A 22,861-nucleotide genomic window follows, 5' to 3' on the forward strand; every position below is an offset into this window, starting at 1 on the left:
TTGTTCATCCAATCAGAAACAAGAATGCTCTATCTATTCATCCCATCCACATGTGATCTCAATAATAGCCAAGTACTACGCAATCTGCAACTTTATAAAAAAAAATTTCAAAAAAGAATATGAGCTTTTCTAGCCCAGTAATAATCCCAAACTGCTACATCATCAGTAATAGAAAAAATAATCAAATCAAAATATGAGGTAAAATGAATACCATATCCATACATAGAAAGCTTATACAAATAACATGCTTATAAGCCCTTATTATCATCTTATCAAAGAAGCATACACACATAGATACACACACACACACACACACACACACACACACACATATATATATATCAAATTTAACTAATTGTTCAACAAAAATTTTTTATGTCATGTCATCCATTTTTTATTAATTTGATTTTCAGATTTTATAGCAATATTTTTTCGGCTTTGGACTAACAAAGATCATGACCCATAAAAAATGGATATAGATATTATCTCACGCATAAGCTCGTTGAGACTATCCCATGCATAAGCCCATAGATGCTATCCCACACGTAAGTCCATGGAGGCAATCCTATGCATAAGCTCGTGAAGACTATTCCATGTGTAAGCCTATTGACGCTATCCCATGCGTAAGCTGTAGAAGCTATCTCATGACAAGGTTACTCCAAACTATATCCTATTCGTCTGATTTACATGTTACTTTTATCAAATTAATTTCTACTTACACAGTGCATTTCTCTCAAATTCAAAGTATCATTGTTCACATAATCATGCTTTCAATAACTGATACGTATGATATCCACACAAGTATATTCATATTGAAAATCATATAAATCATACTGTCATATACGAAACCAAATTTATCGATGTAAAACTCACGATGCAAATCTAGCAGTACAAATCAATAACATGTATATATATTTATAATGACAACTAAGTACAAGAATCTTTATCCCTACCGAAGACTAACTAAACACAACTATCGCTGCCCCACTTCACGATCTATAAGATCGGAGGTAGAGTGCCCCGATCAGAACTTTCTCGCGTAGATGACTCTCTTTCTACAGAATTAAACTCGATTATTAGCAGAAAATCAAGTAGTGAACTAGCAACCTAGACCGCCAATCGACGTCCACCAGGGATCCATCACATGGTCTACCGAGTTCTTTCCATCGCTTACCCAAGTCAACTAGAGAGAGACAAAGACACTATGAGAGAGAGAAACTAGAGAGAGAAATAGAGAGAAAAGGAAGAGGGAAGAGAAACTCTCTTTTCTCTCTTCACAAATGGGGAAGTCCATCTTCCCCTTCTCCTTTCTTCCTTCCCCCTTGCCGATAGTAGGTGGCAGCCGCGGTGGCCCAACCTCTCACCTGACGACAGCCACAAGCGGTTGCAACTCTGGCCAAAACTAGCGGTGGCAAAGCTCGGTGCAAGGAGAAGACCGAAATAAGGCACCCATATTTCGAATGGAAATCCGGCGATTTGCTATGCCAAACTCAAATAAAAGAGGCTTCAAGACTAGAAAAAGAAGGAGAAAAAGGCGGACAATGCTTACCTCAGTCCGACAAGGCGGTCTGGGAGCTTATCCGGCAAAGATCCAAGGAAGAAACTCTAGAAGAAAAGCTTGAAACCTGTGGTACCGTGATTCTTGGATGTTCACAATGGTTTCAACAGAGGAGGAGGCGAAGACTTAAATAGGAGAGATCCTGGCCTTATTCAACTAGTGGTTGGATCGCTTCGGACTCTCGGAGTCCGGCATGATCGGGGAGTTGGAGTTTCTTCTCCACCTCTTTCGTGATCGATCGATCACAATCAGTCGACCATATCCCCAGGTCAATGGGCCTGGCCTCTTCAAACTAGCCCATTAACCCATAGAGTTGGCCTCTTACATTCTCCCCCTCTTAAAAAAATTTTGACCTCGAAGTTAACATACTTGAGACTTCAAAAAATTGACGATGCTTGGCTGTCATCTCTTTCTTGAGTTTCTAGGTAGCCTCTCTTTCTAAATTATTGCTCCATTGCACCTTCACAGGAATGGTCTGATGCCACAACACCTTATCCTTTCTATCTACAATCCGAACTAAGTACTCTTCGTAGGTGATGTCCTTATGAAGAAACAATGACTCATACTCTACCACATTATTCAGGTCTGAAACATACTTCCTTAGCCTCAAAACATGGAATACATTATGCACAGTCGATAGAGCCGGTGGTAATACCAATCGATATGCCACCTCTCCGACCACGTTCAAGATCTCAAATGGACCAATATACTTAGAGCTCAATTTACCACGAACCCCGAACCTCATCACATCTTTAGTGGGAGATACTTTCAAGAAAACATGATCACCAATATGAAATTCTAACTCTCTTCTTCTATTATCAACATAACTCTTTTGTCTGCTCTAAGTTATGTAAAGTCGTTTTCTGATTATTTGAATCTTATCCACAATTTGCTATATTATTTCTAGACCCAATAATTTTCTCTCCCTTACATCATCTTAACAAATTAGAGATCGGCACTTTCTACTATACGATGCCTCAAAAGGAGCCATCTAAATACTGACTTGATAACTATTGTTGTAGACAAACTCAACTAGCGATAAGTGATTATCCTATGCACCACCCAAATCAATGACACAAGTCTGCATCATATCTTCTATGATCTAAATGGTCCAGTCCGGTTGTCCATTAGTTTGCGGATGAAAAGCTGTATTGAAATTCAATCTGGTACCAAAAGCTTTATGAAAGCTCTTCCAAAATTGTGACACAAATCTACTGTCTTTATCAGATGTAATAGTAACTAAAATCCTGTGCAACCTTATAATTTGCTTTAGGTATAAGCCTGCCAATCTCTCCCAAGAAAAAAAACCAACCCTGAATGGTAAGAAGTGTGATAACTTGGTCAGCCGGTCAATGATCGCCCATACAATATCATTACCCTCAGAAGTCATAGGCAAGCCAGTCACAAAATCCATAATGACATGTTCCCACTTCGACTAAGGAATGAGAAGAGACAGTAGTGGTCCAGCGGGTCTTTGATGCGCATCTTTCACTTGTTGACACACCAAACACTGAGAGACATACCGAGCTATATCCTGTTTCATGCCTTTCCACCAAAAAAATTTCTTCAAGTCTCGGTACATTTTAGTACCTCCTGGGTGCACAGTATAAGTTGAGTTATGAACCTCATCAAGAATCTTCTTTAATTTCAGAACTTTCGACACCCATGATCATATAAGTTCAGAATCTAAGTCTCTTTTCGAACCTCTAGTAGGGCAATCACTAGCAAATGCTGATTGACAACATGTTATAGTTAGGAGCTAGTATCCTTTCAAGCTTAGCCAATCGAACCCGATTGCTGGTACATGCTGATGAAATCACATTTTCTATATCATTTCAGAACTAATTTTCTTTCAGGTCTCTAGTGGGGCGATCACTAGTACATATTGATCGACAGTATATTATAGTCAGGATCTAGTCTTTTTCGAGACTTACTACAATCTGATCATGGGCATAGTCATAAAGGCTAGAAGAGCAAGAGTGAATGGTCTAGTTACATCGATTTGGAAATTTATTTTGATCATATGCACTAAATATTTTGAATTCCATATTGATAAACATATATTGTATTATGTATTAATTAGCATGCTTTTATATATGAAAATCTTGTACTTTGAAAATTTATATTTCATGCATAATATACTTAATCAAACTAGAGGTAAAGATTACTTACTGAGCTCACTATCTCTTCTCTTTTAATCAAACTAGAGAAATAGACACCATTGGCGCTGGCTAAGCGGAAAGGATTTAGGAATTACAGGATTAGTTGTTGGTCTTTTTAAATAATAATTTAATAAAGTATTTGTACAAAGTTTTTTATTATTGGACATTGTAAAATTATTTTTTTGCTTAATTATTTTAGAATTTTTATGCGGATGATATCTGAGTATAAAAAAATAATAGACCTTGCATATCCCATGAAAAAAAGTTTTATGGATGTGCGAATTGCGATCAGGTCGCGGCATGCAAGAAAAAAACCTGGGCATGCCATCACTTCATGGCCCTACCTCGGAAAAGCGCGTCCAGCCTACCATCTACTACCGAGAAAGGGGGAGGGAGGGTCAACGATCATGTGGATTAGCGGGGAGAAGGGAGGAAACAAGGCGAGGGAGCCGCGCCGCCCCTGACTCACCACCAGGTAAGGTGGGACGCCATCATCCTTCCTTTTTTATTTATAACCTCCCAAATTTCTTTCTTCCTCTCTCGCTCTCTCTCTCTCTCTCTCTCTCTCTCTCTCTCTCTCTCTCTCTACCCCATAGAATTCCCTTTGCTCAGCCTGCGCCCTGGCCCCTGGGTTTCTCTGAAGTCAAAAGCAGTGGCAAGCCAACGCGAATCTCGTGCAAGAATCCTGTAGGCAAGAGGACTGCAGTCACCGTTAGCTGACACGTCTAGGCTTCTCTCTGCCTGTACGTGAGACTAGTAGTCGACATGTGAGTAAGTCTTTGTGTTGATGTAGTTATTGCGTGAAGTATCTCATGAATGATCCATGCCTGTCTAGGGGTGGCAATCGGGTCGGGTCAGACATAAACAGGTCGGGTCAGAAAACTATAAATCTGAACCCGACCTGTTTATTAAACGGGTCAGGAATTACAAACCTGAACCTGACCTGTTTATTAAACAGGTAACCCGACCCGACCCGTTTAACCTGTTTAATAAACAGGTAACCTGTTTACCCAATCCGACCCGACCTGTTTAACCTGTTTGCCCAACCTGACCCGTTTAACCTGTTTAGACCTGTTTAATCTGTCCAACCCAACCTGTTTAACCTGCCCAATCCGACCTATTTAGACCTGTTTAGACCCGTTTAACCTGTTTAAACCAGTTTAACCTGTTTAACCCGTTTAACCTGTTTAGACCTGTTTAACCTGCCCAACAGTTAAACAGGTTAAACGGTTTAAACGGGTCAGACATCTAAAACCCGTATCCGATCCAATTAATAAACAGGTTAAACGGGTCGACCTGTTTACGACCCGAACCTGTTTAGGCCAAACCCAAACCTGTTTATGGCGGGTCGAACACGGGTTGGGTTGGCGGGTCGGGTCATATTTTGCCACCCCTATGCCTGTCCCAAGCATGGATAGTTATATGCTGCCATATCAATGTGCAAAAATTATGGGTGTCCAAGTATTGATGCACATGGCTGCTTGAGTTGCAAATTAAAGGATTTTAGGTTGCTGGGAGTTTTGACATGTGGATGGTTAACCATTGTAGGTGGTTATGATAATGAAAGCTTAAGGTTGTATTTGATTCCTGGCTGTGTTTATAGGGATGAATTCACTTTCGAGAATTTAGATAATTTTTGCATACTATATGTTTTTTTTTTTTTTTTGCTACAACGGACGGCTCACATAATTATAGTATGAATATATCCAGAAAAGTCAAAATACAGTGGGTCTTGAAGTACCTAAGGCAACTTTGCCTCAGAACGATCCGAGTGAATTGCCACAAAGGAAGCCATATAGTGTGCAGCTTGTTTCCCTGCTATGTAGCCCAAGAAGAGGGGTGAATTGCATTTTTCAAAAACTTTATCTAATAATGCAGCAGAATTAAATGTTTAACAAATAAATATTGAAATCAACAAATGAGCACTAAGCAAATATGCAAGAAATTAAAGCAAGAAAAACAAACAAGGCAAACACAAGAGATTTATAGTAGTTCGGTGCTAATCCTGCACTTATATCCACTCTCCAAGATATTCTTTTTAGGAATTTTACTATAATCTATGACCCAGATTATAATTCAGCTGTTTTCCGAATTCACAACCATCCACTCTCCAAGATATTTTTCTTGAAAATTTTACTAAAATCTATGATCCAGTTACAATCTAGTTATTTTCTGGGTTCACAACCAAACCCAATTAAATTTTTCAGCTCAATCAACCAAAATCTATAATCAATTGTTTTTCGAGTTCACAAATAATCCACTTAATTGTCTAGGCAATTAACCAAAATCTTTATAATCCAATTTCAAGTTTGGATGGACCTTTCCGCTAAGTTTTAATCTCTGAAACTTGTCCCAGCAAACTATGAAAGAATTTAAGCATAAATAGTACAACTCTTAAACAATGAATACAAAAATAATAAATAGAGCTTGATTGTGGTGGTTGGCTTTGATTGCTTTTGAAGACGCTTCACCAACTTCTCAGATGTTGAAGATATGATCTTTTAGCTCATAATGAAAGTTCTTGAATGATATTCTCTTTTACACTCTCTCTTTCTGCTCTCTCTTTCTTGAATGAAAGTTCATAGGTGGACTTGCCAATGCCATGAATTCTTTAGCTGTCTGTCTGTCCTCTAAAACTATTCTAGCGTCGACTCGCGATCTGATGGAATTGGCTTGTGAAAGTGCATCAGTTAGCGACAGTGTGCCGGAGTCGACTTGTTGTGAGTTTGGGGTTGACTCTTGAGGTAGCTTAGGATGAAATTTTGTGTCTTGTGTACGAGCTTTCAAGAAATGTTTTCATAGTCTTTTAGAGTTAGCTTTTTGATGTGGAGTTTCAGATGGATAATTTTATTTTGAGAGTAGCTGAAGGCTTTCTTCTTTGTTTTCTAAAATTTATCACTTAAACTCAAAGTAAATGGATTAGTTAACTTTTGACTCAATTATTTTGCAGTCGATATAGAAAATGACTCATGAAACCAATTACCATTGGATGCCAACAGCATGCTATGTTAATGATGTACTCATCTGTATCATGAGGGTTGCTTTATATCTCGATGTGGGCCAATTAGTTCAAATATCTATCTTTGTGTATAAAGGAAGAAAAGATCTGTATAACGAGGGCATGCTATTCATTTTTATTTTCTTGCTATTTATATTTCTATAGTTTTAATTTTGTATTCTCTTAATTTGTAGCCACAAGAAGCCACACTTCATCATGTTGGCAAATGAGAAGCAACAGGAATAATCTGCATGTCTGCGTTCCACATGCACGGTCCGTGCCAAATTCACACTAGCCAATGGAAAACGAGAAAGGAGGTTGAGGCATCAGAGACAAATCTTAACATTACTACTTGTTGATGAAACCATGAACCTGTGTTGCACAAATGCCAAAGACTGGTAATGTTAAGAACCCTTAGGGATAGACTTGCCACCGTGACCCTATGTGTGCATTTTGGCAGTGATAAATTCTTATGAAATGGATGGTGTTCCATGTGGGGACGATCATCACCTTAAGACCAAAAAAGAGCTCTAGGTTTCTAAAAGCATAGAGCACAGTGAACGCATGAAGGGAATGGAACGTTAACCCGATCCGATCGAACAAGTGGACAAAACTGCTGTGATCAAAAGGGAGATTCCTTGCACCATTAGCAGCTCAGTGGGCGGTGCCGAGCAACAGCCGATGGCTCCCCACTTGTTTAATATTTTAAAGGCACCTTTCGGCACGCTTGGGTGATTATTGGCAGGCTCACGGCTCGTCACATCTTCTCTTGAGGAGCAGACAAATGGTACATTACGTCTCCACAGTGATTCACTGATTAATAATAGCATGCAAAGTTGTCAAAGCATGCAGCAAAGAATTCTAGTCCTTGTGCTTACGTCAAACATGACTGATAAATAATTAACCCCTTTCCATGCAATATTGTTGTATTTGTGACGACTATTAAGACTTGTAATATCAGCCATGCATCACAATAATTTTGAAAGACCTCCCAACTTCTGCATGCATATTAAATATTGAAGATGAGAAAGAATCTACCCGAACAAATAATAATATGAACAGTAGATGAAAGTTTTGAACCTTTGGTTTTATATTTGGTGTTATATATAAATATACATACAAGACCATCATTTTTTAATTTAATTTGTTTAACCAGGTAGGTTAAGTTATTTTTTATTTCATGAGCAGTCATTCAAGAAAGCATGCTGTTAATTAATATTTTTATTGTATGTTATTTTCTATTAAATAGTAGAAAATAGTAAAAATGGAAATCATTCACCGGATATTCATGAGCATTAGATTTTTCACAAATTTTGCATTTGCTTCGTGGCTGGTGCGCCCAGTGGAGATATGCCTTCTATATGGCCATGGTACCCTATTTTAGAGAATATTGACTTAGATGGATTGGATAGATCAAGGGGCAACTCATTCTAACTTGAACTTACCATCCACAATTAACCTAACTCTCCAACCTCACAATAAGCCAGACCATTTGATCCAATCCCAACCTGTCTCTAATTGGATTGAAATTTGTTTAACCTATATGGCTTAAGCTAGTCATATATTGGCTTAGCCTAACCTAAACTTTGAATTGAGTCAACTTAAGTATGGTTTGAACAACCTAAGTTGCATTCCTACAAAAAGGTATATATCCTTTTGATCCTTTATTATTTTTTTTTAAAAGAATGATACCATCCAAGCAAATGTTTTATGGCTACTTTGACTTTTTTAATGAATAATTTCTCAAAAATAATGAAGTATTTTACCTAAATATCTGCAAGGACTGTTTAGAGCTAACTTGCCACCTTTCTAGTCTTAACATTGCAAGATGGTGGGATATTCCTTTTTGGCACAAGCCCATTTTAAAAGTAAATTAAGTGGAATCAGCTTCTTTCTCAACTAATGTTTGTGCATCGTAATCAACTTCATCTTGCTGATTAAAAAAGAAAGGATAGAATGATGACGATGGTTTGCCAAGTTAACTATTTTACTTGGTATTTAGCCCAACTCTTGTTTATAAAACAGCAAGCGTGTTCCATAAGTAGGTGCTATACCCTCAACCCAATTTTATATATCATCGTACATTTCATGATTTCATAATCACACGTCTATTATTAATATATGGATTCTTCTTGTGTCTCTATCAAAACATTAGAGAGAGACACAAAAGATAATGCATACATCGGAAGTTAGCTCTTTTTGCCTTCGTTTCTTGGCTAACATTTTTATTTATTCATACCATTTGATGTAAAAATAAGCCATCAAAGAGATGCACTTGCGCAATAAATTTAGGTTGACAATGCTGCCTAGTCTCTCCATCCAGTACCAAAAGTATCACTGTTTAATCCTTTTTTTGCTTGGTAACGATACCAATACTTAATCTTGAATAATTAAGAAAGATGTATCAGTAGACAATATCCATTAACAAAAGCCTTCTTAAAGGAGAAGATAATTCATTTTACATGACACTCAGCACTTGTGATATACCCTCAAATTTAATAACCTGAAAATAATTCCATGGTTTACATGACATCAAGAGTGAAGGAAGGCAAAGAAAAGCAGAAAAGTCCAGGCTATCCGCATTTAGTATATACTTGAATTCACGCATCGACACTAGGTCAGCATGAAGGGGACATCAACCACTAGCTAGCAAACAAAGAACAATATTACAATACGTGTATACACATCAGCAACTAGCAATGGATAATCATATTTGGCACACAATGTCGAATTCTTCGAGGATCTTAATAATAGAAAACCTAGCAAGTTGTGTGCGTGGTCTAAGGTGCCTTCTTATAAAAGTAGGACCAAGTTCAATCTACTTCTTCACAAACATGCTGAATTTAGGACCAAGTTCAATCTACTTCTTCGTACACATGCTGAATTGGTTATCTCTAAATCACAGAGATGGCCACTCATTAGGACGGAAAAAAAGTTGCAATAAGATTTGATGACAATGAGATGATAGCGCATAGAACGCAAAAGAAAGAAAAAAGAGCTGGGTGTGAGAATAATAGGCTGAAGCCGGTTGAGAATAGTAGGCTGAAGTCGACAGTTCCAGCCGACTTCAACCCATGGCTCTTTGAAAAGCTAGAATAGAGGACTGTGATCGCGATCCTCTGCTCCATCTTCCTCGTACATGATGGGGGTGGAGGCGTCGCAGCCGCTCCACAGCAGCTCTGCGGCAGCCCACGACCATTTGAACGGCCGCCGATCACATTGAAAAACCTCCTATAAAACCCCCTCCTCCTCTGCAATCGAGCCGCCATCTTTGAGCTCCTTCTCTTCCCTCCTCCTTATCCGGTGGCCAGTGTGCCACCACGGCTAGCGTCGTTTAAAATTTTTTTCCCATTGCTCTGTTTCCTTTGGATACCTCCTTGTTTCGTGTGCCATTGCCACCAAGTCGCCATCGATTGAGCAACCATGACTGAGGTCCTTCATCTCCCCTGCCGTTGCGAGGACCATCGACTGCACCGGTAAGCTCCCACTTTTTCTTATTCTTTTGATCGAATCCAACCTCTGTTTTGAACCAAACCGAGGATGATCTCGGTTCCTCCTCGCCGGTCACTGCAGTTACTGTCAATTGATGACGCCTGGCCATCGACCCCCGCCACCACGGCTCGGCCGCCGCCGAACCTTCCATCTTCCCTCTTCCCTCTTCCCTCTCCTCTCTCCTTCTTTTCCTCCTTTCTTGTTTTCTCAAAGGGATGAAGAACCCTTCTCATCATGTTGGGCCGTGTCCATTGTGGGCCGAGTTCGAGCCTTGTTCATTCTATTCGGCCTTGTTCATTAGGGGTCGAGTCCATTCATCTTGGGCCATGTTCATCCATTGTGGGGCATGTTCATTTTGGGCCTTGGTGGGCCCTGTTCAACCATTGTGGGCTATGTTCATTTTAGGCCCCGTTCATCCATTGTGGGCTATGTTTATTTTGGGCTGTGTCCATTCACTTTGGGCCTTATTCATCCATTATGGACCGAGTCCATTCATTTTGGGCCTTGTTCATCCATTGTGGGCCGTGTTCATTCATTTTGGGCTCTATTCATCAATTGTGGGTTGAGTCCATTTATTTTGGGCCTTGTTCATTCCCATTTTGGGCCTTATTAATCCCCATTTTAGGCCAAGAGAAAAAAATAATCCCTTACTCTCCTTAACTGACTGGATCTAGGCCTTTCTCCTAGTAGTCGATCCGAACCACTTAGACCAAGCCTGATATCAAGATTAGACCAAAACTTGGACTGAGATTCTCCCTCTAAGCCTCTTTCTCTCTCTAAGCAAGACCAAGGGATCTTAGTTCAAAGCCCAAGCTTCTTTTGTTGTGAAATGATCCCAATCCGATCTAGAATAAACTTGCAACAAGATAATTTCAATCTTTGATTTTACTTAATCATTTATCTAGTGTTAATCTTGCTAGTTTATATGAAATTTTTGAAAATTTATCCAAAGTTATCTATCACACTAATTTTGATCGAGGAGAATGAGATCTTAGATTTATGTTACTCAAAGTGCTGAGCATTTCTAAATTTGGAAGGGCTAGATTCTTCAAATTTTAAGGACGAAATTTTCTTAAGGAAGGGAGAATGTGAGAATAATGGGCTGAAGCCGGCAGTCCCAATCGACTTCAGCCTATAGCCCATTAAAGAGCCAAAATAGAGGATTGCGATCGTGATCCTCTACTCCGGCTTTCTCAGGTGTGACGTGGGCGGAGGCATCGCGGCTACTCTATAGCAGCCCTACGATCATTTGAACAGTCGCCGATCATGCTCAACTGCCATGAGAATCGCAGCAGCGAATGAGCCATGAGCCGTTCAAAAATCTCCTATAAAAGCCCCTCCTCCTCTACGATCGAGCCACCATCTTTGAACTCCTCCTCCTCCCTCAACTCCATCTCCTCCCTCCTTTTCCTCCTTATTCGGCGGCCAGTGTGCCACCCCGGCTGAGCGTTGTCCGAAGTTTTTTCCTCGTTGCAATGTTGTCTTTAGATTCCTCCTTGTTTCGAGCATTGCCGCCACCAGTCGCCACCTGTTGAGCAACCGCGGCCGAGATCCTTCATCTCCGTTGCCGCCACCGCAAGGATCATCAACTGCACCGATAAGCTCCATTTCTCCTTGTTCTTTTGATCGAAGCCAATCTCTATTTTGAACCAAACTGAGAATGATCTCAGTTCCTCCTTCTCACTGGTCACCGCAGTCGTCGCTGATTACTGACGGTTGGCCATCGACCCTGTCGGCCCTCCCTCTTCCCTCTCCTCTTCCTTTTTTCCCTCCTTCCTCCGTGTTTTTTCCACGAGATGAACAACCCCGTTCATCCTGTTGGTCTGTATCCATTGTGGACCAAGTTTGGGCCCTGTTCATCCTATTGAGCTATGTCTATTGTGGGCTGAATCCATTCATTTTGGGCCTTGCTCATCCATTGCGGGTCGTGTTCATTTTGGGCCATGTTGGGCTCCGTACATCGATTATGGGCTGTATCCATTTTGGGCCCCATTCATCCATTATGGGTCGTATCTATTTATTTGGAGCTTTGTTCATTCATTGTGGGCCGAATCTATTCATTTTGGACCTTATTCATTCGTTGTGGGTCGTGTTCATTTTGGGTCATGTCCATTTACTTTGGCCCTATTCATCCATTGTGGATTGAGTCCATTCATTTTGGGCTCTGTTCATCCCCATTTTGGGCCAAGAGAAGGAAAGAAACTAGCTCCTAATTCTCCTTAACCAAGTAGATGTAGACCTTTCTCCTAATGGTCGACTCGAACCACTCGGACCAAGCTCGTGATCAGGATTAGACCAAGACTTGGACTGAGATTCTCCCTCCAAGCCTCTTTCTCTCTCTAAGCCAAACCTAGAAATTTTAGTTCAAAGCCCTGGCTTCTTTTTTGCTCAAATCTAAGTTGACCCCTGGGTGGACGCTCTGCAACACTTCGATACCTGGCGGTAGACCGGCCCATTACTTTAACCCTAGCTAGATTTGACCATTTTTGATCTTCACTATTGAATCTCCTTTCTTGGACCAACCTGGGCAATTGGGCACAATTACCTGACCGAACTGATCTGGGGGCATGAAGCTGTTTTCTAGTAGTATTTAATTTTGACTTCTCAAATGATGTTAAAATTAATAATATTTTAATGATATTAAATAGGTGCACCTGTCTCGTTTGTCTAAAGTAAGATTTAAAGAAGAGGTAAGTAATCTAATGCTTCAAAGTGTGTTTTCCAAATTATCTGGTAAAATAATCACTAGTTGAATAAATTTTAATATATTCTTGTACTTAGTTAAATGGGTCTGGCATGTTAATAATTATTTAAAAAAATTATGTTATATGTTATAAAATCTAAAAAAATGTGACTGGATAAATTATAAAAAAATTATTTTTTTTGTATTTATGTATCTCAGTATGGCTATGATCTAGCTCTGCCAATAGAGATTATTCGTTCACCTTGTCAACTTGTAATATGTGAGTTTAGCAAAAAAAAAACTTGTAATATGTGAGAAACTGGTTTCGACACCGCACCACCGATGATTAGAATAATGGTATTTAAACACTTTTGCCACCGGTGGTTAATAATAATAGCTTTTAGCACTTTGTGCAACCCATGCTACTAGGTTACGTGGCCATAGCCTATTGATGTTGGGATTCTAGTATTAAGTTTTATGAAAATGATAATAAATTTTAAAAGAAAAATATGTTTATTGATCATTTATTTTCTAGTCAATATTTTGTGTTTTAATTAAATATTTAGCATGTTTTGACCCCACTCTGGGATATTATGTTGTTTACTGAACTAGTGTAGCTCACCATCATATTTTTTCTATTTTTCATATCCAAATGCATGATCGCATGAGACTGGGGAGTGCGTTAGATTTTTCTGAAGATACCTTCAGTTGACGACATTTTAGTCGGATTAGTTAGAGTGATTAATTTGATTATGTTAATAGTTAGTATATGTTGGCTTATGACACTTTAAAACTATTGTAAGAACTATTTGTTTAAGTTACTAACAAAATAAATTTTCATAAATTAGTATTGCTTTGATATGATCTGCAGCATTGAATGCCTTTATGGCCGCCTATAGGTGTGTACGTTTGTTGTGCTCTGGGTTCAGGGTGTGACACCGGTAATGGTTGCTACCCACTATCATACTTGGGCACTGATATCGGTGCACTAATAAAAAAATAGTACTGGGATTTATGGGCGAGTAAAAAAACCATTTCTTTGTTCGGTCTTTTCTCCTCCCCTTTTTGATGTCATACTCACATATATGCTGAAGTTGTAGATGGAGTAGAAGTTTGCTTTTTGGACTATGCAATGGGAATTGGCTGTTCGCTAGTTACTAGTGTGTTTTGGTAAAAGTTAGCCGATGGGATCCATTGTTTATATGTCTAGTACCAGAAAGTCCTATCCAGTATCATTAGAGATAAACTTAGTAGGTGGAATCTTTTCCAAGGATGATGCCTCTTACAAAGATAATTTAGGTATTGCTGGCAGTCCCTTTTATTCTCATTTGACAAAGTGAAAATGATTACGTATTCTATCCCGTGACATTGAGGACCATATTCCATATGATTAGGCTTTTACAAGGGTTGCAGACACCTATCATGCTAACTGGACCTTTTTGCATATGTATCCTATGATGATCCATTAACATTTCTCAGTTCTGCATTGGACGATTACTACGGTTATTTTATGTGAAAGCTCAAAGCTCCATTCTCTGTTCTAATACCTTGCTTATCAAGGCTGAAAACTTCTGAACCAGAATCTTTTGATGAGGGTAGTCTTATTTAAGCAATAACTTAGAAAGTGGGCAAAGCCTTTCCGTCGTAACCAAAGACTAGTTTTACAAGTTAAGATTGAAAGTGAATTTAGAAGTCCAAATCTGTGCTGAAAATAGGAATTTAAAATCAAAGGCAGAGCAGAGGAAAGTTTAGACTGCTAAGGTTACTATAGATTGGAGGAATTATTTTGTATTTAAAGGATCAAGGTAGATGTGAGGCCCAGCATCACTGGGCCAGATTGTTGGCCCGACCCGACGCTAAAACAGAGGCTCGAAGGCCTGTTTCGAACCAAAAGCAGGTTATGCCCTTAGTTGAACATATTGGAGTCCTCCTCCTCCTCCTCCTTGGACACCGCCGGAGGCTTGGAAACCCTAGCCTTCGTTCTATATTAAGGTTTTCCTTCCCTTCCATGATGCTCCACCACTGAGAGTTCTCCCTCTTCCTTCCTCATTCTTCCCCTTTCTTCCTTCTACTTCATCGATTCCTAGCACCGTGCTCGTTGGAAATTGAAGCCAGAGAGCTTACCGGAGCTCGAGGTAAGCTTTGATTCTTCTTCCCCTCTCTTTTACTCTATGGTAGGATCCTTTGCCAATCGGATTCTGCCGGTAAATCGGCCGAAAATCGGTCGAGTTCACTTCCATTGTTTTTCTGGCCCTTTTCTTCCTTTCTCCGGCCACGGCATTGCCGCCTCTTGACGCCGGACCGCTAGTCGAGTCCCCCAGCTTTCCATCCTCCACTCTTCTCGATGGAGCCATGGCTGTTAGTGAGCAGCCAATGGCCAAAAACGGGGAAAAGCACCGTTTCTCCTATTTTTCGTGCTTTTTTCCTTTGATTCTCGCCGCCGCCGTCTGTCCACCACCCTGCCTCTGATCGCCAGTCTTCCCTTGTTACTGGTCTTCTGGCTAATGTCCTCCTGGCTGTGGCTCTCTCTCCTTATTCTTCTTCGTCTTCCTCTTCGTCCTCTTCCTTTGTTCTTCTTTATTTTTCTTTGTTATTTCTCTCTCCTCTCCTTCTTTCTCTCTCTAGGCAGGCTCAAGGATCTTGGTTTAAGCTCCTGTCTCCCTTTGCTTGGATCCAGGTTGGCCCCAAGGTGGAGGCTTTGAACTGCCGCAATACGCGGGTGGGATGTTGGCCCGTTATCTCAGCCTTTACAGAATCTCTCTAGAATCGTTCACCTTTGATTTTTATTGAGTCACTTAAATCATATCCAATCTTGATAAGTTGCGTTCACTTTATTGGGACCAACTGGATAAGTCGGGCACCATCGCTGACCCATCTTGCCCTTCCTTCATCCTATTTGGATACGAAGTCGTGTCCCCAATAGTACCTTAATTTTTTATCTTTGTTTGGTTTCTATAATAATGATAAAATTAATTATATTTTAATGATATTAAAATAAGTGAACCTGACCTTCTAAAGTGAAAGTCTTAAAATTTTTGAGGTTTATATGATTATTATAGAACATTTTTAACAAATGCTAAAGATCTTGATGAAGGAAACTCTAGCAGGGATGGTTGAGTCGATTTTACTTAAAACAATTGATTTAAGGTCTTCTAACTTGGTGGAGCATTGAGAATTTTTTTTTTTTTTTTGATTGTTTTTACTTGTAAGAATTTGACTTGGAATCATCTAGTTGAGTTAATAAGAAAATTAAGATTCAATTCATTTTGAATTATAGTAACTAGCCTATATAAGGGTTTTGAATGTATCAATTGACTCGAGGGTTAAGATGGATGTGCTCGAGTAAATTAGGGGATGAGAATCAATAATTCCTTTTTGGGCTTTATGTGGAAATTAAAATTTAGGATCTTTTTAGTCCATAATACAAAGTAGTTTTTTGATCAAAACTTATTAGTGAATTTAAAGAATTTTGATAGTTTGAATCAGAGTGCCCAACAAAAGTGTAGTGGTCTGAATTATTTTTCTAAGTTAGTGAAAAGTATTATCTTTATGATTTGGCAAGTTTCAATAACAAAAGCATTGATCTATTTCTTTGTATAGTAGGATTTCTTTGATAAATGAAAGGGTAATATTTTGATTTTTTTGGATGTTGCTGCACTATCTTAGGTTCCCTAATTTTATGTCGTGCTAAGAAAATTCTTAGCATCTTGAGACTAGAATTAATGGATCATCAATTTTTGATCTTGGATCAGCAATATTTTGGTGTAGACCTATTTTCTCCTAAATTTCAAGTTTGAACTTCTTCAATTAATATTAACCCTCCATCTGATTGAAAGAAAAGGAAGTTATCAATTGATTTTGATGAATATTCTACTAGGAGTGGATTAGAGTTGTTTATGATCTAATTTTGTGATAGATCGATTAATCAAGAGTGGTTGATATTTTGACAAACCCTCCATCTGATTGAAAGAAAAGGAGGTTATCAATTGATTCTGATGAATATTCTACTAGGAGTGGATTAGAGTTGTTTATGATCTAATTTTGTGATAGATCAATTAATCAAGAGTGGTTGATATTTTGACAAACAAACTTGATATTCTTATTTAGAATTAAGACGCTGATTTTTGTTTATAAGAGAGAAGCTTGATTTACATCATCTACAAAAAGTATTTACAATAGATTATGTTTTTTGATTTTGACTTTTAACTCGAACTATGGTGAGTTATTATTGGGCCTGTTCCAAGACTAGAAGCAGGTCATAGTTGCTGTCTTTGTTCCCTTGCAACCCCACATACCTTGCGCTTTTAGTGTATGTCCTTTTCAGTTGCCCATGTATACATCACACATGATACGAGTTCTCTTTCAGCATCCAATTGGTGCCTGTGGGGCACTATTAGAAGGTGCCAGTTATGTTAAAAGTGAAACCTGTTCTTTTTCTTTATTTCCCTCCTCTCCTTTCAATAAAAGTTCCACTGTGACAAGAGTTTATGTGGGGAAGCACATTATTGGAAGATCAATTTAGACGCCGAGCTAGATGTCACCCTCCTTTCTACTCACTCTGTCAACACATTATAAAAGTTGTTGGCTGTTGCCCATCACCATTGGCACTCATTGATTGCAGTACATATTTATGCAAGAAACTAGGTTAGTTTTTAACTTTACATTTGAAAAGGTTAATATGATCAACTTTAACATCAGATATGATGATCCCATGAAGCTAGCTTCTTCCAAAAGATCACTGAGAGTATATAGTATATATTTTGAATAAGGTAAGGCAATATTATACACATTGCAGGGAAAGCGAGACTCCTTGAACAGGCATATGGAAAGGAGACCATGACTCTTATCGCATGAGATTCCAGCTTCCAAGGCCCTTTCCAATCATTTATTATTATGAAATATTATTGTAATTTTATGGATATAATATAAATTTATCATTTCATATTTCCAACATTGAGTTTTTTTTTTCTTGTTTCTCGCTTTTATTGTTTCTTGCATCTCTTTCACCTTATTGAGGGTGATACATATGTCGAAAATTTATTTTTTATTGGAAACTTCTGGGCGTCTCTAGCAAATTCTAAATCATTTACTCTAGAAACTCTTGCGAAAAAATTTACCCACGATGGTATGCCAAGAATGACCAAGTTAGAACTAGAAAAATTTATTAGGTGGACCAGATCTACTATGTAGTCACATTACTAGTACACATAAAAAAAAAAAAAAGGAGAAAAATAAAGTAATTTAGCATGGGGCTATGAGCTGCGCATCAAATAGTTTGTATACGGTTTGGGCAGAACCATTTTCATTTGGTTTGGAACGCATGGGCAACAAGAACTCATGCACAGATCATTAAGAAATATGCATGGCTCAGTTCAACAAAGATCTCAAACATATTATGCAATAAAAGAACTAGCAACGTAATCTAGAGAAGACCCACAAAATAAACCTATATAAACTATATAAAAACAATCTTTCCATAACATGTTAGTTTCTTTATTAATATAAATTATTAGCTCAAAAGGAAAAGAGACAACCATGCATGCATAAAATGCCATGCAAGGTGATGACTGAATATGTAAAAGTTATTACTAAATAAAAATTAGTTACTTCAACTCTAGTAGGGTTGTGAAGATATAGTGTACTAGTTCCAAGTTGGTTCCGGTTAAGATCAAGCCTGTCCATATTTATAACAGATTATGTTTGTTGATTTGGACTTTAACTCGAACTATAGTGGGTTATTATTGGGCCCGTTCCAGACTAGAAGCAGGTCATAATTGCAGACTTTGTTCCCTTGCAACCCCTCATACCTTGCCCCGTTAGTGTGTCCTTTTCAGTTGCCCATGTGATACATCACACATGATACGAGTTCCCTTTCAGTATCCAATTGAGGATGACCCAATTGCCTGTGGGCCAATATTACTCTGCATCTTGACTCTTTAACCTCGACTCTAAAATCGGATCCTCTTATGAAATTCGAATACAGAAGTTGATCTTGTTCGGTTTCTTTGCCTACATCTGAACATCCCATTTCTAGTTGGATTGTTTCTCATATACGCGCATTTGAAATGAATGAATTTTTTGCTAGAGAAAGCCTCTTTTATTAATGAAGAAAATTGCCAAGTTACATTTGGGTTCGAACTTAATCAAACTTTTTCAAAGACAGCTGGATTATTACCATTGTTTCTAAAATCTTTCAGAGGTGAAAATCTATAGTCACGCGAAAGTATTGATTTCACCATCTTTTCCACTTCCTTCTCCGAAACTTCAAATAAATCTGGACAGCTACGGTATTAGAAGGTGCCAGCTATGTTAACAGTGAAACCTGTTCTTTTTCTTCATTGATTGCAGTCCATATTTATGCAAGAAACTAGGTTAGTTTTTAAGTTTTCATTTGAAAAAGGTAATATGCTCAACTTTAACATCAGATATGAAGATCCTATGAAGCTAGCTTCTTCCCAAAGATCCCTGAGAGTATATAGTATATATTTTGGAAAAGGTAAGGCAATATTATACACATTGCAGGGAAAGCGAGACCCCTTGAACAGGCATATGGAAACGAGACCATGACTCCTATCACACGGGATTCCAGCTTCCAAGCCCCTTTCCAATCAACAATTCTATTTGCCCGTTTCACAAAAAAAAAAAGAAAAAAGAAAGGAAAAAAAAAAGATAAGAAAGAATTGCCGGGGGGGATAGGAAGCCATGAACAGCTTCTCATGTTCAACTCGCAATTCTTGGAGGAAAAAAGAGGAGGAATTCTATGATTCAGCTGCTCCTTGGTCTTGGCTCCCAATATTGACCAGCATCAAAAAGCTGTAGAATTTCAACCGCGTGGATGGAAAATTAGGTAATGATCTCATCCGGCAGGGCCACAAACCTGGTTCGCTTCTGAAAGTTCAAAGGAAAACAAGAATAAGGAAAGCTTCCATAGAATGAATAGGTATTTGAGTATTGCATCACAATCAAGAAAATCCATTTCTCAATTATAAATAAACAACCCATGTGAACTTTATATGGTCCGTTCTATAATCAACATTGTTTTTGATCCCTGAAACTTCTTCATCACAAGTGTTTTCAGAAAGACCCAGTCAGCTATAAAGATTAATACGATGACCTGTTCAGGTCAGCTATATGCAAGTCAACCATCAGAGGAGAGAATGGTAGAACCAATCCATGAGGTTGATCTGATTGACTACAAAGTTCCTTTGAATCTTGTAGCTAAAACAAATCATCCTCTAACAAGCATCTTACCAACTTTATCATTAAATTCTAGATTATCATCAAGTCCCCTCATAATACGATACTTCTGTTTGTCTGAATTGCTACGATCGTTCTTTCATTTTCCGGTCGCCCTTATTGTGGAAATTGGACCAAAATACAAGACTATAAGAGCAGGAAAAGTTATGATTGTTTACTATCTGTACAATAAATGGTACACGAATAGGTCAACTGAATCAAGTGGGAGTTCGATCAACTTGTCGCGAAGAATAAAAAGATATTGATCAGCCAGAACATGTTGACTTCTAAATCCTTGAAAGCCGGAGGATATCTAGGATCATGTGAAGGGATCCTTGATGTATCGATGACTAGTACCAAATTAATTTCACGATCCTATAGGTTAAAGAAAGGGCACGTAGTAGAGATCAAACTGGTTGACAGAGAAAGTATATATGACTAAGATTTATCAGCAGAATTGGGTCCTTCATTTCATATATGTCCTCGATAAATTTCCTTATAAATCAAAGCATCAATGGTCAAGCATACCAAATCAAGGCTATCTAATCAAAACAGTTGTGTGGCACCCCACTGAGCATCATTTCGATACGACATTAAACATTGTCTATGTATCTCAGTAATAAAGGATAAATCATATGAAGTACAAGTAAAAGTTCTACATTCAATCTCTTAAGCAATGAACAGATAAAATAATAATGGGGTGTTGGGATGGCCAGCTACCCTATCCGTAAAATTTATGGTGGGGGCTTACAACATTGAAGCCTTGGATTCAACCAAAGAAAGGAGACAGGGTAAGAAAATGGCAGAAGGGAAGGAAAAACAATAAATTATGCAATCCCGAAATTTTCAGGAACACCACAATTCTCCCTCAATTGATGGGAAGTCCAATGGATATTATAACCAGGAACCTGAACGCGTCCAAAGAGGACTGCCATTATGAATAATGTATCAGAAATATTAAATTGTCTTGCAAGTTGGTCTCTGTTTGTTTAGGGGGTTGCAGGTTTGATAATGAGTTTAGTTATCTCCTTAAATTCTTTAAACCTTGACTTTGTTGGGCAAATTCAGATGAACTGACTTGGTTAGTACAATCTGTACCCTAGCTACTGTTCACCACAAAAAATTCACCAATATATCCGCATGGTTATTGTGTGCCTGATTTGTGTTATGTATGTAAATTAATCCATGAAAAACACCATCTGGTTGGCCAAGGCTAAAATGGCATTCTGTTGTTGAGTGGGGTTTCTTAATGCTAAATGTATCAAAGTCGTATACAAAATTTGGGCTATGCCTCGTCAGTAACTGAACCACATCATTCTGATCTCCTTCAGATCTTCAGTTACTTTGAAAAATAATAATTCCAGGAATCTGGTGCTATTGTGCTTTAAATTCGGACACGACTCAATTTATCCTATTACAAATTTAATTACCTTTGTGCAACCAAATAATTAAAAAAAAAAAAACACATTCCTGATCTCCTTTCCTGACATTTTTTGAAGTATGCAACCCAGAAGGAATTGGAGATGAATCTTATTCCTAACCGAACCAGCAAACCCAATGTCCTTCGGGGTACCATCTTCCATGATCTAAAATAAGCACAGACTTTTTCTACCAATGTTATTCTAGAAATTTTCCCCAACAAGAAAGAATCAAGGCCTTCCTTATTCTATTAAAGTTCCATGGTTTTTATTCAGCGTTGTACTAAAAGTCGCCCAAATGACAATGACTCAGTTCCGATAGCCAACCCAGTGAGTTAAACCGAGCTCGCCAGATGGGCAGCAGCAAGCCGAATGATGCAAACGGCAAGCGCAAAAAAAAAAAGAGGAACGGAAAGAAAGAAAAGAAGAGAAAGCCATACCTCCTTCCGCCGAGTCTTCGCAGACGGCGGTACAGCCGCCGCCGCCTTCGCCGTGTTGCTGTCTTTAGAGACGCAGAACTCCATGATCTTCTCGGCAGCCTCAGCGCAATCCTTGCTCTCCTCCATGAGCTTTGCCACCTGAGACTTTGGCAGCCTCACGCGGAGGCGGACCATGCCGTCGGTAACGGCCTCCACCGAAGATGGCTTGGTGGGAGTGAGGTCGGAGACGGAGCGGCGGGAGAGCACGAGGCTCTCCAGCCGCTCCTTGGCGCTCATATGGAGCGCCCCGGACCAGGCGCGCCGAGGGACGCGCAGGTCCGGGCGACAGGGAAGCTCTACGAGGAAGTAGAGCCTCCCCGGCTTGAGGGGAGTCTCGGGTTCGAGCGGCCGAGCCCGAAGGCCCAGCCGCTTGACCTCCTCGGACTCGAGAAGGGTGTATCCCGGGTGATCCCGGAGAACGTCCCCGGCCTGGGTCGGGGGCTTGGGACGGAACGTAGTCCCGTCTATCTTCATCACCTTAGCCGTCCTCTTCTTGCCCCCTATGCTGTTTCCCATCTCCTCTCTTCGCTTTGCGTGTGGAGTAAATTGGTGGGATGTGAAGAGGGAGAGGGGGATTGCAGGGAAATATATGGGCGGGCAAGGAGGTAGAGAGTCGGGGCAATTTGACGATTTACTTCAATATATTTATGTTCTAAAACAGAGTTTTTTTTTTTATTTTTTTAACAAATATTGTGTTGAGAAATCTTTTTTTTTTTCATAAAAATGATAATTTATATAGCTCTAACATGAGTATATCCTGCCAACTTACGAAAAAGTAAAGAGTACAAAAGAGAATAAATATCTCTTGTCTGTGTTGAGAAAGCTTTGATGATTC

At 39.1% G+C, this 22,861-nt stretch overlaps 1 protein-coding gene across 1 annotated transcript; it reads right to left on the reverse strand.

Annotated features, from left to right (window-relative positions):
* Positions 1-19,355: 19,355 nt before the first annotated feature.
* On the reverse strand, positions 19,356-22,660 carry LOC120111650 (uncharacterized protein At1g66480-like). Its single transcript, XM_039129346.3, has 2 exons — positions 21,988-22,660; positions 19,356-19,781 (listed from the first exon to the last, which is right to left on the reverse strand). The coding sequence occupies exons 1-2, from the start codon at positions 22,540-22,542 to the stop codon at positions 19,737-19,739; spliced, it is 600 nt and encodes a 199-aa protein (XP_038985274.3). The 5' UTR covers positions 22,543-22,660; the 3' UTR covers positions 19,356-19,736.
* Between the last annotated feature and the right edge of the window lie 201 nt (positions 22,661-22,861).

Source organism: Phoenix dactylifera, chromosome 5, assembly GCF_051530095.1.
Source record: "Phoenix dactylifera cultivar Ajwa chromosome 5, Ajwa_hap1_PhDact_Kaust_v1.1, whole genome shotgun sequence".
Lineage (NCBI taxonomy): Eukaryota > Viridiplantae > Streptophyta > Magnoliopsida > Arecales > Arecaceae > Phoenix > Phoenix dactylifera.

Bases quoted from the DNA above. Each gene is read 5' to 3' on its own strand.
- LOC120111650 (XM_039129346.3), bottom strand. From the start codon at position 22,542: ATGGGAAACAGCATAGGGGGCAAGAAGAGGACGGCTAAGGTGATGAAG. The intron at 19,782-21,987 runs GTATGGCTTTCT...TTGAACTTTCAG, and splicing joins CGAAGACTCGGCGGAAGGAG to AAGCGAACCAGGTTTGTGGC.